Below are 16,344 nucleotides of genomic sequence, written 5' to 3'. Positions count from 1 at the left end.
TTTGTTCTTTTTGGCCGACGTGATAATCGAATTTCGAAGCACATCATAGATCATTTACAAATCATGGTTCAAGCCTCAAAGGAGAGGTAACATATGACCTGAGAGTTATCGCTTACGTGTAATAATCCAAGCATGGTATACTAAGTAAACTCATAAACAGCGAATAAGATGTCAAAAAAAAAATATTTTCTTTGTTCTTCTTTACTTTATCAGATCCAGTCTACGTATATTTTTTTCCTTTGCGGTCGCTAGAAATATTGTCAGCAAGACAACTCATGCGCAGATAGCAATAATTATTTGACCTTTGGACACAAATGAAGGTAGTATAGTATAGTATAGTATATTTCATTTAACACTAAATAATATATTTTGTTACATTATCTGTGGTCAATGACATTAAATATAATAAAACACAAGTACACACACGAGACAAAAGAAAATACATAAATAACTAAAGTCTAAGTAAAATTACTTATAGTAAAATAATATGCTGTCAATACATTTGCTAGCACTATTGGCAATGAACCCATCTCTCGAACTTAAAATTTCTGTAAACATTTGTTGTTTTGATAGTTTAATGATACTTTCATTATAAATGCTAACTACATTCAGAAATTCAGTACGAGCATTTGTTATTCCAGTGTGGTTACAGTCTAAGAGTGCATGGATTTCATTGCCAATAGCCCCATTGTTACAAAGTTGGCACTTTCTTTCCTCTGGAGGTATCCCTTGATATCTAAGTTTTTCAATTGGTAGGGTATGTGCAGATATCCTAAATTTGGTGAAGCTGGTTCTATGTTGTGCATTTTTTACTTGATTCAAATATGGTTCAAATTTATATGTAGGTTTGAACTGAGTGTATGTACGTAATTTATTGTTTTGGGTTGTCTGAACTGTTGGTAGCCAAACTTTTTCAACATAGATTTCTTTTATTTTGACTTAAGCAGAGTAATGTTATCAGCATCACCAGTTTTAGTTATCTCCTGTAATTTATTTACAAATGTTGCCCATGTATTACCTTTGATTTTGGTTTCTGAGATGTAAGCACAATGTACTAAGTGACTGCAATTGCTGGTGTTGTTTTCAATTCTTTTCTTGTATTTAAATAATTGTGCACATATTTCAGTAATGTATGTCTATTATCTAGAAGTCTGTGCAAGTATTTGATGCAGCTTTGAACCCCAACACGCGTCAGCCTAATATAGTTTTTTTTTTCAAAATATCTGACATATAACGAAACCACGTGTGTAATATACATAAATAAGCATATGTTAATTTATCCTCAGACTGACGTCCATTAAAATGCAGTGACATTTCAGACTTTTACGAGTAAATATGTTTAGTGATAGCAAACAAGCATCGTATTTGTCTTGGAGTTATGACAAATAACCCGCCCCATTCAGTTATTATAAAACACATTGAACGCATAATTACATGAATACATTAACCAACAACCAATGTATTTTTTTTAAATACTGCTCAACAAGAACAACCTCCGAATACACAATATATAATTTATTCGAACGTATATAACCGTTAACATCTCGGGATAAATCCTTGTCACTGGAAACAATTACAAAATAACCTAAAATGGATGACTATTAATGCGCTTGGGTTTCTTTTCACCAGTAACTAATGCCTTCATTTACGCTGAAATGACAGAGTGATTGTTGAATGAGTCACTCCCCTATCAACTTGGTCAATAAACCACAAGAGATTCCGTTATGACAACAACAACAAATTCAATTTACTCCCACCCACATTATTATTACTAGCATAACAAATATTTTATACAATATACATTACAGGTTCAATATTAGGTTTAATAATGTTAAATATTATGATAAATGAATTCCAGTGCCAGACAATATACTGTAACACTATTATATGCCAATAAAGTCCTAACGCACAAATTTAGTAGCACCTAATTTAGATAATACTAATCTGTTTTAGCTATATTCCTTTTTTTTTTTTTTTTGCAAAATATTACGTTTTCCTCATTTGTATAATGACATGCAAGCCACTGAACATCATGCAATTGCAATGAGTTATGGGAGATTATCTCCGATTGTATACAATTGACTTGTTACACTGGAGAATCACTGAATCAAATGTGATTATGAAATCTTTCAAAAATTTTTGAATTGACGTACATTTGGTGGAAACCAACATCACCAAGCAAAATTTAACCATAGAAACAAGAACAAAAATCCAAATTTTGACACGTCCACATTTGGACTTGCTTTTTGAAATATTTTGTGACCCTAATCCTCATTTCAGTCATCGTACTGGCATTTCCCCCAAAACAAAAACTGACAATAATCCTAACCTTATTATGGTCAAAGAATTCTCAAAATCAATGAAGCAACATTTTCACATTAGGCTTGGGAGCAGAGTGCAAAATAAGGCTTCTGCAGGAGTAGGTTAGCACAATTTTAGAGGTATCTGGATACACATTTGAAAATGTACACTAGGTCGCAATTGCAGAGACACTATCTAAGGCCCCCCCCCCAAGAGATAATTATGCAGGTAGAACAAATGGATCGTAAACTTTAATTTTTGCAGTGATCAATAGCATCCATCAAACAGGATATTGATCTTGACGAACATTAATGCTTTTTAATAGTTCATATACAAGTTGAATTCACCTTTGGATGTCTGGCCCAATGCATCTGAACAGAATTTGCATGAAATAATTTTGGGTGGATAATTGCAACTCAGATTTGTCATGCAGTGCTTATAAATGCTGTTTTTGATCAACATTTTTAAAATATATATTGGGGGGATATTTTCACTAGATTTTATTTTCACGAACACTAAATTAGTGAAAAACAAATTCCATGTGAAAATAATGAATTCCGCAGTAATACAAAACTCTCATTCTATCACTTGCATCGTTTAATACACACCAAATAATCACAAACATTTAAATAATAAAAAGATTTTTTTTTTTTTTAATTTATTTACAGCATGAACTGTTAACAAAAAAGTAAACAAAAATTGACTAAATCGCAACCCATCTGTCCTGTGTCTCGGCAATTTTTTCCTTCTCAAAGACCATCTTATCTCTAGCCTACCTCAAACCCCCGCCCCCAAAGGTTGATGATTTAGTGCCACGGGATGGCCCATCATTGCAGCAAAAATTCATAGAAAATGGCAGTTCAAAATGTTCATCTCATTTTGCAGGATCCCAACAGTTTTGACAATTGCTATATCAAATAGAATAGTCGAGAAGAGAAGTGGAGAAGAACAGCAATGAAATGACTGTTTCGAATAGCGATGAGATTCAATTTAGCTACTCAGCAAACAGAGTTGGAATTACTTCAATCAATATTTAAATATGTATGGTACAAAAAAAAATTTACAACAAACTAACCTAAAGACTACTCCATATTTGTTTCTAACTAATTTGCATGGCTATTTGTTAAAAAGGCATAATTTTGTAGACGAGGAAATGAATAAAAAGTTGTAGAATCCAATTTGAGATAGGAAAAGAATCAGGATGGTACAGTACTGCTGGCTGGTTCGAGTACAATTTACTTGGATGTCATCATCGTCACAAATTCTGCAAAAATAAAATAGTAAATTAAGTTAAATTTATGAAACAGAAATTCACAATACTTTCTCACTCAAACGAGGCACGACTTAAAATAATTCACTAATGTAGAATACTTTATTTTTGCTGGAATTAATTTTCGCTGAAAAGACATTTTGGGTATTTTGTATGAAATTTATTTTCACTGATTTTTAACAAGCTGAATGTAAAATATAGGAAAAAAGGTATATTCGCTGGATTTTATTTTGACTGACTCATTCCTTCAGCAAAAATAAATTCCAAGTGAAAGTAAAGTATTTTACAGTATCTAGAAAACTCTGAAATCTGACAGCAATTAGCAAAATTTAGCTCTTTTGCATTTAATTTTTAAAGGGCATGCACATTACAAATCTTGCACAAACTAACCTTCATAATTAACTTGACCATCACCATCAATATCAGCCTCGCGGATCATTTCATCTACCTCTTCATCTGTTAATTTTTCTCCAAGATTTGTCATAACGTGACGAAGTTCAGCTGCACTGATAAAACCATTGCCATCTTTGTCAAACACACGGAAAGCCTCACGAATTTCTTCTTCACTGTCTGTGTCCTTCATTTTTCTGGCCATCATTGTAAGGAATTCTGGGAAGTCAATAGTGCCATTGCCTGGGGAACAATGCAACAGATAGCATGTTTAGAGAATCTAATACAAAAGCAAAGCAACTAAATTTTAAATTGCAAAAATACTATTCTTGAATGAAACCTCACCATCAGCATCTACTTCATTAATCATGTCCTGAAGTTCAGCTTCTGTGGGGTTTTGGCCTAGCGACCTCATGACTGTTCCCAACTCTTTCGTTGTAATGGTACCATCACCATCTTTGTCAAAAAGGGAGAATGCTTCCTTGAATTCTGCAAGAAATCACGAAGAGATCATATGTCAGTGAATGCAGCCAAATTCCTACACTCTGCAAAGACAGCCAGCACTCTGCTATGCAAGGAATGTTTGAAGGGGTTGAAATATTACAACGACCGCATTCATACTCTTAATCATTAACTTTTGTCAGTGAGCTGGGGGATCTTCTATTCTACTAATTATAGATACTGAAATATCCACTAAATGTTTCAAAGCACTAATACAAAGCAATCATATGTGGAAGTGGACAAGTGAAAATAATGTAAATGACCTTGGTAGACACAAACATGTCAACCATCCAGTATGCTATGAATGTATGTCTGGAATGTCAGCAACAGCAGCAGGGTTGGTATAAACCACATGTCAAATGCAATTCATTGAAAGAATTGTTAAAAAAAATTAAAATCATGCATTTGTATTGTTAATAGATAACTTACCAGCAATTTGTTCTTCTGTCAATTGATCAGCCTATAGAATTGAAGAGAAAAATTATAATAGCAACAAGGATGCATTTATTTGCATTTAACAAATGGGGCATTCTAATTGATAGTGCCAATAACAGGGTAGATGTCACACCCTATTATCACACATAGGGTTCACTATCTGTTCGTATTAATAGTAAAGACCGTTATCTGTCACGGATGCTTGTGACCCACATGACCATATTTGTCAGAAATAAAAAAAGACTCGCATGCAAAGAATTTTAACTGCATGCTACGATTACTATAGTCTGGTTTACGAACTCTCCAGTTAGTATGGGATTTAAATGCTTGTCTTTACAGTATGTATGAATACAGATAGTGGGCTTTTGTTTCACATTAAATCCTTGAAAGAAGATTCAATTCGATGTTGACAAAGGCACTAGGGAAACGTTTAAAATGCAACACATGCAACAAATAGGTTATTTTCAACATCACATTTATATGACGCCCACATCATTTTCCTCCCCAGAGTAGCATTTTATCATTGTAGTATTCATTCAAGACTAAAGTACCAGGGTAAAGGAATCACGCTTTCGCTGGGTATTTGTGTAGTCATAGGAATTCCTTTTTGTCCCTCTCGGCACAACTCCTTTTTGGGTGGTGGCCCAAAAAGATTGCCAAAGGAAGACATTTTTGATTAGTTACAATGGCGGGAATGTCATTATTTCGTGGAAGATACAACACTAACAAAATTAACAGACAATGTGGGACAAGTGAATATTATTAATTGTTTTTTTTTAAACAGAAAACCGCCGTACATTAAAAATCAAATCGTAGAACCACGTTTGCTGTTGTATGGTCTCTCCACACATAAGAGTGCCGGACGTCAGCGCATATCAGGGCGACTATCGCCTGGTAATCATAATCCCACGCGACATTCAGTGGTTGTAAATAAAGAAATAACACAATAATATAATTCCACTTCGAATAGTTTAGATTTTCCCCCAAACAGAAAACGTTTCATACTCACCATTGTTATTTTCTGTATAAAACTAGAGACACAATACAACAGACTCTCACACTACAACCAGCGCAGCAAATAATCAATGTGTGGGATGGAGCTTGCGTAAAGTCTGATCACTCTAGGATATGTGTATCCTTACGCAGTAATCATTAACGAACAGTGATGCGAAATAAAAAGTGATAATTTGATTGGTTGAATGACTCTAGTGTTTGCGTAAAATGAACAAATACCAGTCAATTCAATAGAAACTGCAATGTTGCTGATGCTATTGTAAAATGAGCACATTTACTGTACGCACTACTTTAAAATAGTAAATTAGTGGGAAGTGATGCGGTGTTAATCATGTCAACCAATCACTCCCGTTGGGTGCAACATAAGCTAAGCTGCGATTGGTGGTTTGCCTGGAAAACCTATGATGCCATTGTAAACTCAAACGTGATTCGTAATATTGCACCTGCATTGCGTCAAACCCAGAAAACCGCATAGGTATCCCAGAAAGCCACAGTCTAGCCAATAATGGTGTGAAACTGAGTATTTGTTGTTCGTTTATCTTTGTTATTAAAACGTAACGATGGTTTGTTGATAGTTATCAGAAACCGTTCGTTCCGTGGTTCAATGAGTGTTGCGTGAGTATTTTTTTTTATGTTGAAGGTAACCGTTGTGTGAATCACGCCAGAACATGAGCGTCCTCCAGGGCCTGTGTGTCGATCCAGGGACCGTCAATAGGAAACCATTAGAATTAGTGATGTCGATGGTGATATGTACTATATATGTACTATAATTACAACTAGGGTAATAAATCTCTTTCAAACAAGATTTACTACGGACATTACACTTGGATCGGTATGAGGATGACAGTCCTTAAAAACCACGTGCAGATCGAAAAGGAACATTTACGATGTGAGAGAATAGCTAGTTTTTTGTTTATTTGTGTGTTTTTTTGGAAACAAAAATAAAGTCGTAAAGATTATTATTCGGCGAATACAAAATATACGAAATATATGTGATCGAGACAATAAGGCATAAACAACTTGAGAGACTGAGAGACACAGTATGATGCATGGACATGAAAAAACAGGTAGGGCAAGTGGGTGGTGTCTGTGACGAAATATGGAAAAGTGATATTGGTTCGGTTGAATATGAATTAAATTAATCCCCAATTTGCAAACTTTATCAAGCCGCACTTCAAAGTTATTTCAAACATTGTTCAAACATGTTTTAACCAATGGTATCTCAAATTGGTAGTGTGAAACTTGAATCTGTCTGAAAGAGGAACTAACCAGTGGTATTACACTAAGGGATTGATCATGATTAGAGACCGGAAGAAATGACACCGGGCACATGTAGGGTACTAGTATTTGACAGAAAATTAACAAGCCATTGATTGAGACAATAAAATCACATATTTTGATAACACAAAACACATTTACTATCGTTCCAGTCAGTCTTTAAACAGTAATTTTGTTAATACAAATAGTTCTACACTGCAGTAATTCATTATCAACATTGCTAGTAAATGTACAGCCGTTGCTTTGAATGTTATCAGAAGGGTTGTTTTGATACATTCGCGACATACCCAGGCTGGGATCATAATGAAATGAAGAATGACTACGGTAAGTAAGAGAGAAAAAAAACTGAAAACCGACAACAATTTAAAAAAAAATAGGCGGTCGCCGTGAGCATGTGCCCGAATTTTATGTAAATATTGAATTTTACCCGCGTTGTATACGTCGCTTGTGGCCCATATCGTATGTGTCGACGACCAATGCCCTCACAACAACAAATGTATCTGTAAAGTATAAAACCACAGTCAGAACGACTATCAGATATAGGGACTGTGATAAAACTATAAAGTCGAACAACACAGAACATCCCGGAGAAGGAAAGAGTATATGAACTATATACATGGAAGGTGAACAGCGCTTCGCAGAAGTATGCCCTCTATATGTATAATATAAAAACGAATCAACCGAATAATGCATATGAAAATTGATATACATCTCTGCTCATTTCTCTAGCTACATTTGTGTTAATAAAACAAAAAGGAAGAAGAACCAGCAAAAACATCGTGTCATTTGAGTTTCTCATATCATCTCAATTTTTTCCACAATGGCTTTATGTCCTTCGTTCAGTTTGATATATTTTATTACTATACATCTGTCACCGTAACGCCATAAGTTACAGCGTGCCGTAATTTTGTGGGTATTTTCATCCTACCACATTAGGAAACGCGAATTCCAAATATGGAACGATTACGCGCGTAAGCGTCCTCTAATTAAAAAAACAAACAAACATGGCTGGCCAACTGACGGGACCGCACACAAATAAGTTCACTAAATCTATTCTAAACCTTTTGGATTCCGGCTTTCCAATGATGTATTCCTGGAAAGAAAAGATGTCTGATAATATGAGGTTATTACGAGGATACTGCTAAAAATGCACTCAGACAGTACGCGGTCGATACTGCCGCTGTACTGTCTTCGTGCATACTTTGCAGTATCCTCGTAATAACCTCATATTATCATCAGTAGATATTCGATTGCATTTTTTCTGTGTAATGTATATAATAATTTCTTACGAGGAATTGCACGTGGTAATTTACACAGTACTCTGAGTGTGATTTTGGATTGGGCTTCCTCTGGACTTGTTTGGTGAACTGTTTGAAATGCAGGAAACGTAATAATTCAATGACAATTAAAGTAGTATTTAATAAATCCCGAAACTTCGATTTATTATTGTAATGAAGACTGAAAGACAACATTGAGATAAAATAGATGTATGGTAACCCTGGGAACGATACCAAGTCAGATATCAAGTTGCAATCTGGATTCCAGCTGCAATAATACATCTCTATGTAATTTCGTATAAACAACTTGTTTATTTCATTCTGAGCAAGCTGTGTCATTCGTGGAGGTATAAACAGATATAGCAGATGGTCGGATGAATTTACCATTGACATGCACCTTTATAAGTTTAATCGAGTTGTTGAAAAATAAAAATATAACCAACGTCATGGCGGGTTTGCACACAGATATTATAGCTTTTATTTTAGTACATTGTGTGTATGTAAGTGACATATTTCTTACAAATATGATATTTCAAAGTCCTCGGACTCGTACAGTCACGTGAACTACAACTAGGCAATTTGCTGAAAGTGTCTTTCTATCCAATTTCAGCTAAAAGTGAATCCAAAAATCGACGGGCATACTAAATCTAAAAACACATCGAGCGAAGTTTGAGCGTGCTCCAATAACATTACAAAACAATCATGATCGAGACGGTCTACAAACTTTCCTAGTATGACCGGCTCAAAGTCACATTGAGTGTGCACGTGTCAGGGTCCACAATGCGTGACATGGTACAGTCACCCATGGAGCTACCCAACCTTTTTTTTTTAATTAAAATTATCTATCAAATCACTGCGTCATTATTTAATCATATAATGAATCCCGTCAAAATAGTTGAAAATTATGATAACCAGTACAAATCTGTTTCTGTAGTGATTGGCTGAAATGTTAGGATAAAGCTCTCGTACGATGTCTCTGCTGGGATGTAAAGTCCGACCCAATATAAAATTACGAGGTCGTAGACATATACAATTCGTAGACTGAAATTGTGGCAGATGAACTCTGTACGCAAGATCAGCACGATACTATCAACACGTGACCTAATTAGAAAAAACCAACAAACCAATAATCGACATCGTGTTCATAGCTCAATTGACAGCGTGCCTGTGACGTCACCGCCTGTAAGAGTTCTAACTAATCTTAGCACAGTAACACCTGGTTCGTGTATCATCTTTGGTGTCACATGATCCTTTTAATCCATGAGTATCATTTGGGATTTTCTGAATAAACAAAATTATAAATGTCACACGCAACGTAATGTTACCGTAATTGGTATAGTACATCAGGTGTGATGGTTCAAATACCAAAATGGCAACAGTAACAGAAAGACTTCCCTGGCAGCGATGATAAAATACGAACACGAAGCCAACAGATGAGGTTTCAACTGGTACTGGTATTATTATACTCTGCAAACATCAAGTACAATAACGCGGTAAAACTCCACTACTCCAATAACTAGATACTCAAACTCCAATACAATTCAACGAGATCTCCGATCTGATCTCAGTGCTGAACAACTCCCCTATATATACCCACACTGTCTATAAATAGACCATTACATCAGCATACATAATGAGTCTGGAATTTGCTATAAATTTCTAGAATGTTCCATTACCTTCTATTGCCTCCTACAGTGTTCTATTATCTATTCAACCAGTTTCTAAAAAAAATCTAGAATATTCCACCCAGACACAGTACGGTTCTAGAACATTCTCAGTGACACGGAAGTGGTAAATAAGTCGTATGCGACAATAAACCATGTGACTGTGTATAGAATGGCCGAACTTCAAATTAACAAACCTTCTGGTTTCGAAGTTGAGATACAGTTAATAACTATTCAAAATGTTAACGGCTACAGCGCTTCGCTCTGGGTTGTTTGCATCGCAATAGAACATGAGAAGGATCATCGGCTTTTAAAGCAATAATTAACTGTTACAAGTACTTGTGTAAAAACTAAACAAAAAAAACCACGAAAATATTAATAATTCTCAGTTGTCGTAAATATTTAGTAGGTGATACTGTCTTGATTGGAAACGATACAATACATTACTTTTTTCGCTGAACTGTGCGTCAGATCACGTGACCCGACTGTTTGAGCTTGCGCGTAGAGCCAAATTCATTTTTAGTTTGTCCGGGTCACTTTCTTGCTGTGTTGGAGCGCCCCTAGCGGTGATTTCGCTTTACGAAAACGTGATGCGCTTTATTTTGTATAGTGCTTTACTAAATACTATTAAAACGATAATTACGGTTATCAAATCACGAGATAAGTTATTCCCGTCGTCATTAAATCTATGTTGACGTCAGTATAGTTACGACCGAAAGTCGATCGGGACGTAAATATAGTTCGACTACAGTCCATTAAGAGACTGTGGTTCGACAAATCAGCTTTGAACTTGTGAATTCATAGTATTTTCTCTAAAACATTAACCATATGAGTTGGCATGTCAAAACCACAGCCCCTCAAACTTATAGAGAAACTTTGTCAAAACATCATCATAATAGCGGTCACGGGCACTCACTCAAACACTCGTCGTCACTGTATTAATTAGCGGATTGTAAAATCAGAACAGACATGACTGCATATGTTGTACTTGTTATCAGCATGGATGTCTTTTACCTCCATGTTATTGTTACCAGTGACCCGTATGTTAGAATTATCTGCTTGCCAATATCGGGTATAATGCATTTCAGGTTTTCTATATTTATTCATGAATCTCTCAACTTGTGTGTTTACATCTAAAACGAATTTAATTTTGAGTAGAATCATTACTAAGCGTGATATCCTGGCTTAGCGAGCAATGCAATAGTACATATGTTGACTGTTAACTGTCGCCTCGCCGACAGAATGGTCGTCTCCGTGATGTTCGTTATATACACGGAATGAGTACCGAAAGTACGAAACATGAGCACTATTGTTTCAGTACTCAATTTGCGCATGTTAATACTCGGCCGATAAAGTAGGCCGTGACGTTGAACACTCGATTGTAAGATATCTTAGTTGGTAATTTAACTTGTTTGTCAGTCAAAACATGCTGGCGCTCAACCGTTCTCTAATGTCAATTAATTGATAAATTATGAATTAGTTCTCTTTGAAATGCGTGGAATTGCACACAGTCGTTTACCAGATTATTGAAGATCGTCCAGAGTCCATGTGTTATATGTGTTGTTCTTTTTATTGTTATTTGAGTTTTAATTAATCAATACATACGTGCATGGCTGGGTTAAATCTTAGTCAAGTGATGTTATCGAATTTTTCTTATGCGATAAATTATGTCTCCTTATTAGGCCAAAAAAAAACTTATGTGCCTTCAAGTCGAAAAATTGAAAAATTGGGTCATTCGGTCAGTCGGATTTTTTTTTTTAACTCGTGAAAACTAAAGGTATTGTAAATAGTCGAGGTATATGGGGGAAAAAAACGCGACCCGATATTTCATATTTTTCGGTCGGTCGCTGAGGGCAACAAAACAATATTTTTGTTGGCCTTACCGTCTCACATACCGTGTTCCGCGACAGTGCGCCCTCAAGAGTCAATAAGTGTGTGTATTGGACTGAAACGAGTGTTGAACGATCGAGCTGTTACAAAGGAAATGAACGGGGATTTGAATACATTACTGTCGGGTTTTAAAACAGTGGAATTAGTAGCTAATTGTCTCATTTACTTCTAATTTTAATGATGTATACGATACGATTATTATTTAATTTATTTAATAATAAAAACCATGACTTCATGAGCATCAACACGATTACGTCACACAGTGTCGGTGCACCGCTCGAACTTCGTCATGTTCACGTGAACAGAAAATGTGTTCTTGCAAGCGTCGTACTAATTCATCGCACTATCAGTTTGAATAAATGTTCACTCGTGTGATTGGTCAACGATGTATGAACCAGTTTACACGTTGTACGTCACGTATTACATGTTCTTCTGTCAATTATGATGGCCGAGGTTTACAATATAGAAATTTATTCTACAAAGTCCATTTTCGGGTGTGAATTTCTTGCAATTAAATGATGTCATCCAAGGCCAGGTCTGGTCGGGTTTTACAGACAACCAATATTACACTGGTGACGCGAACATTAGAATGTTTTTCAAAGCATGATTCTTCACTTGTCTTTTGTTGTTATCTCTACTAGCACTACATGCACTTGTCCGCGAATACTCACACACTCCCTACATGCAAACAATATAAACACAACAATTTCCTCTGCTGTCGAATTCTAACGATGTTTTAAGTTAAGTGTGAAATTATTATCTCCGAACTACAAACCTCTCCATTTTAGTTCTCTTTCACTGCTTTTTGTTTTATAGTGTGATTTTATTAATTTTAATTTTACGCCCTCCATGTTGTTAAAATTACATTTTAAGTTACTCTGAAACTTCCCAGGCATACATCATTAGAATGTGTATATCAGCAGTGTCACATACAGGGAAGGGAAAGAATTCTAACCTTCGCGACTTAACAAAATTCATTACGCTATGTATAATCAATAAACGACCATTATGAAGTACGCTAAACGAGTCAGCGAAAGTATTTAAATTTATTGCCAAAAGTCTTTACAGTTACAGCTTAGCCATAAACTCGTAGATAATGGTCAAGTGAAAACTTGTTTTCAGCGCTTGTAATTCTCGGGCACTATGTACAAGCAACGTGAACACGGAGCTAACCATACACCTGACAAGCCACTGTGCCGAGGAACTGTGAAGCAACACACTACGATCTAATTAACCTTACATATAAAACAGATAAACACAAAACATTTAGTTCTCACATAGCATATATTTAAAAACAAACAAATTTAAAACAAAACTAATAAAAAAAAGTATACTCACTCCTTCCCCATACAGCCTCTGGTCGAATTTTGGAGGAGTTTTCTTCTGTTTTGGCATCCTATTCTCTTAGTCTCCGGAAAAAAGCTCTCAATTTTGTTTCACTCGAGGTTCTTTCTTAATAAACAGCGTTGTGGATATGGAGATTTATATGACTTCCTCTAGTACAGACAGTATAGTTACGCCTCCGGGGTCGCAATCGTTAATACTAATACAATATACTGTGTGTCTCCGAAGTCCTGTAATATCATTACCATGGAAACGCATTATACGGTCTGGCGCTGAAGTACGTTCGGAGACGTATTGCATTATGTAATCGTGTCAGAAATGAAACCAAATATAAAGTTCAAAGGGCAAAACTTGATATGATTGAAGAGATGTTTTATAATCCTGTGCCACGTGATGATTACCTACATTGGTGCACAATACAGTACACCGATACCATGATAATCGACAACATTCATCAGTGAATTTTGATGAAGCATGGAGGTAAACACACTGTATTTTATAAAATACCATGTGATAAACACATTGTTTTACAAGAGAGCATATGGTAAACGCCCCGTTTTAAATAAGAACACTGGGGTAAACACACTGTTTTACATAAGTGCATGTGGTAAATGCTCTGTTTTAGATAAAAGTATGTGGCAAACACATTTTTACATAAGAGCATACATGTGGTAAACACTGCTTCACATAAATGCATGTGGCAAATGCACCGTTTTACATAAGAGTATGTGGTAAAACATTTTTACATAAGAGTATACATGTGGTAAACACACTGTTTTACATAAGTGCATGTGGTAAATGCACTGTTTTACATAGAGTGTGTGGTAAACACGACGTTTTACATAAAGAGTGTGTGGTAAACACGACGTTTTACATAAAGAGTGTGTAGTAAACACGACGTTTTACATAAAGAGTGCGTGGTAAACACGACGTTTTACATAAAGAGTGTGTGGTAAACACGACGTTTTACATAAAGAGTGTGTGGTAAACACGCCGTTTTACTTAAAAGAGTGTGTGGTAAACACGCCGTTTTACTTAAAAGAGTGTGTGGTAAACACACCGTTTTACTTAAAAGAGTGTGTGGTAAACACACCGTTTTACTTAAAAGAGTGTGTGGTAAACACGCCGTTTTACTTAAAAGAGTGTGTGATAAACACGCCGTTTTACTTAAAAGAGTGTGTGGTAAACACACCGTTTTACTTAAAAGAGTGTGTGGTAAACACACCGTTTTACTTAATAGAGTGTGTGGTAAACACGCCGTTTTACTTAAAAGAATATGTGGTAAACACGTTTTACCTCTATGATAATTGATTTTGAAATTTTGAAAGCTTTTTCACATACAAAAATTCCATCTCGTCAATGTTGTTTGAAGCCGACGACTTAGTGCCAGGATATGCGCTACTATATTCTTCCAGACTAGGTACACTTGAAATCTGTCACTACTGACTCGATGTTTGATATGTGTCACATATTTCATGTTCTGTCCCTTACAGTATTTTCGGAATTAAAGCTAATCCTAGGGGGAAACCCATGTCTGTGAAAGGGGTTTTCAAAATGACCCTAAACACCCTAAAAGGTCAAAATTTCGTACTCTTTTCACTGTTAGAAAGCTAAAAGATCACGCACTTTGAACTCGCGCCTGATCCCGCGATATTTGAGCTTTCTAGCCCTTCAGTGTAAGCACGGGTTGCTCATATGCCGTGATCGAGGGTTGTTAACCAGGGGGCCGGACGTTTTCCTCGTTTTTGCGATCACCGAATTCCTTAAAGCAATAAAAAAAAACGATAATCTCATTAAAAAAAATAACCACCCTTATCACGTTGGCAGTACCGAAAAATACACCCTTTTTGTCTATTTTGACTGAAATGGTAACCCTAAGAAGCCTAGTCATATTTTTTGATAACATTTATCATGACATTGTTCATTAGTTTATTATATACAATCATGAAGCTAATGTCCCATGGTACAATTAAATAGCATTATTTTGTGTTACAGTTATGCTTTTTGAGAACGTGTCCTACTATTTCTTGAAAATAGCTATTTTTAGAACAATTCTATAGAACACAATGTTAAAGAAAAATTGCATTTTTTGACACTTTTTAAAACCCAGATTTTTTAAATAATTCAGAACAACAAAAAGTACCGATCCATCATTAACAATATATGATTTTTTCAGCCTATGTTACCATGTTAGATTTTTAGATATTCCATAATATCTCTGCTATAGGAACCTGTGGTAAAAGTATTATAATAGTGTCAAAATGGCAACTTTCCACTAAAATACAACCATCAATTTCTCGAAACAAAAGGCTGGTTATCCCCAACTTTTATTAGATCAATATCCTTATATTGCCTTGGTATACAACTTATCGCAAAATGAATAAATGCTGGGGTTTTAATTTATGAGTAGGCTTCTCCCTTAACGTGCTTTTCTTAAAAGAATTAACTTAAAGTCGGACCCCCGGGGCTAATCACGCTTATTATTTCACATCACTAACAATATTGATAAAAGAAAGCAGAAATAACGACATGTATTATAAGTCTACAACACAAAGGCCAACTATCTCGAAAACGATAATAATTTCATGGTGAAATTGTGGAATTAAATACTTGCACGAGGCAAAAAAATGATGACGTGTAATCTCTCGCACAACGCAAAACTATTCGTTATTCATGCAACTGCAGTGCCGACAGCAATGGCACGTCATTTTATTTTCCGTATTAGTATTTTTCATGTAGTTCTCTGAATTCTCATTTTCGGATTTTTGTTTATGCCTTGATTAACAAGATCCGGTACCTCACCCTGACCTCATCCCCATCCAGTGAGTCTTGGGTATTGTTAAATCTCAGACTAGCAATTACTAGTCTGAGGTTAAGTGCACAACACAATTTAACGGGCGTGCAATGTATAAATACACTATCTAGCGATTTTTAGATCTAAGACAACTATTACATAATTTTCGAATTATGATAAAATACT

At 35.5% G+C, this 16,344-nt stretch overlaps 1 protein-coding gene across 1 annotated transcript; it reads right to left on the bottom strand.

The window, feature by feature from the left end:
• Positions 1-2,925: 2,925 nt before the first annotated feature.
• LOC100372664 (calmodulin) lies at positions 2,926-6,152 on the bottom strand. The gene is given in 5 exon segments (NM_001184884.1): positions 2,926-3,565; positions 3,962-4,204; positions 4,307-4,450; positions 4,892-4,922; positions 5,907-6,152. Coding segments are annotated over 5 exon segments (450 nt in total). The 5' UTR covers positions 5,910-6,152; the 3' UTR covers positions 2,926-3,536.
• Positions 6,153-16,344: the final 10,192 nt, after the last annotated feature.

Source organism: Saccoglossus kowalevskii, chromosome 2 (genome assembly GCF_978046115.1).
Source record: "Saccoglossus kowalevskii chromosome 2, keSacKowa6.1, whole genome shotgun sequence".
Lineage (NCBI taxonomy): Eukaryota > Metazoa > Hemichordata > Enteropneusta > Harrimaniidae > Saccoglossus > Saccoglossus kowalevskii.
This window is presented reverse-complemented; position numbering and strand designations above follow the sequence as displayed.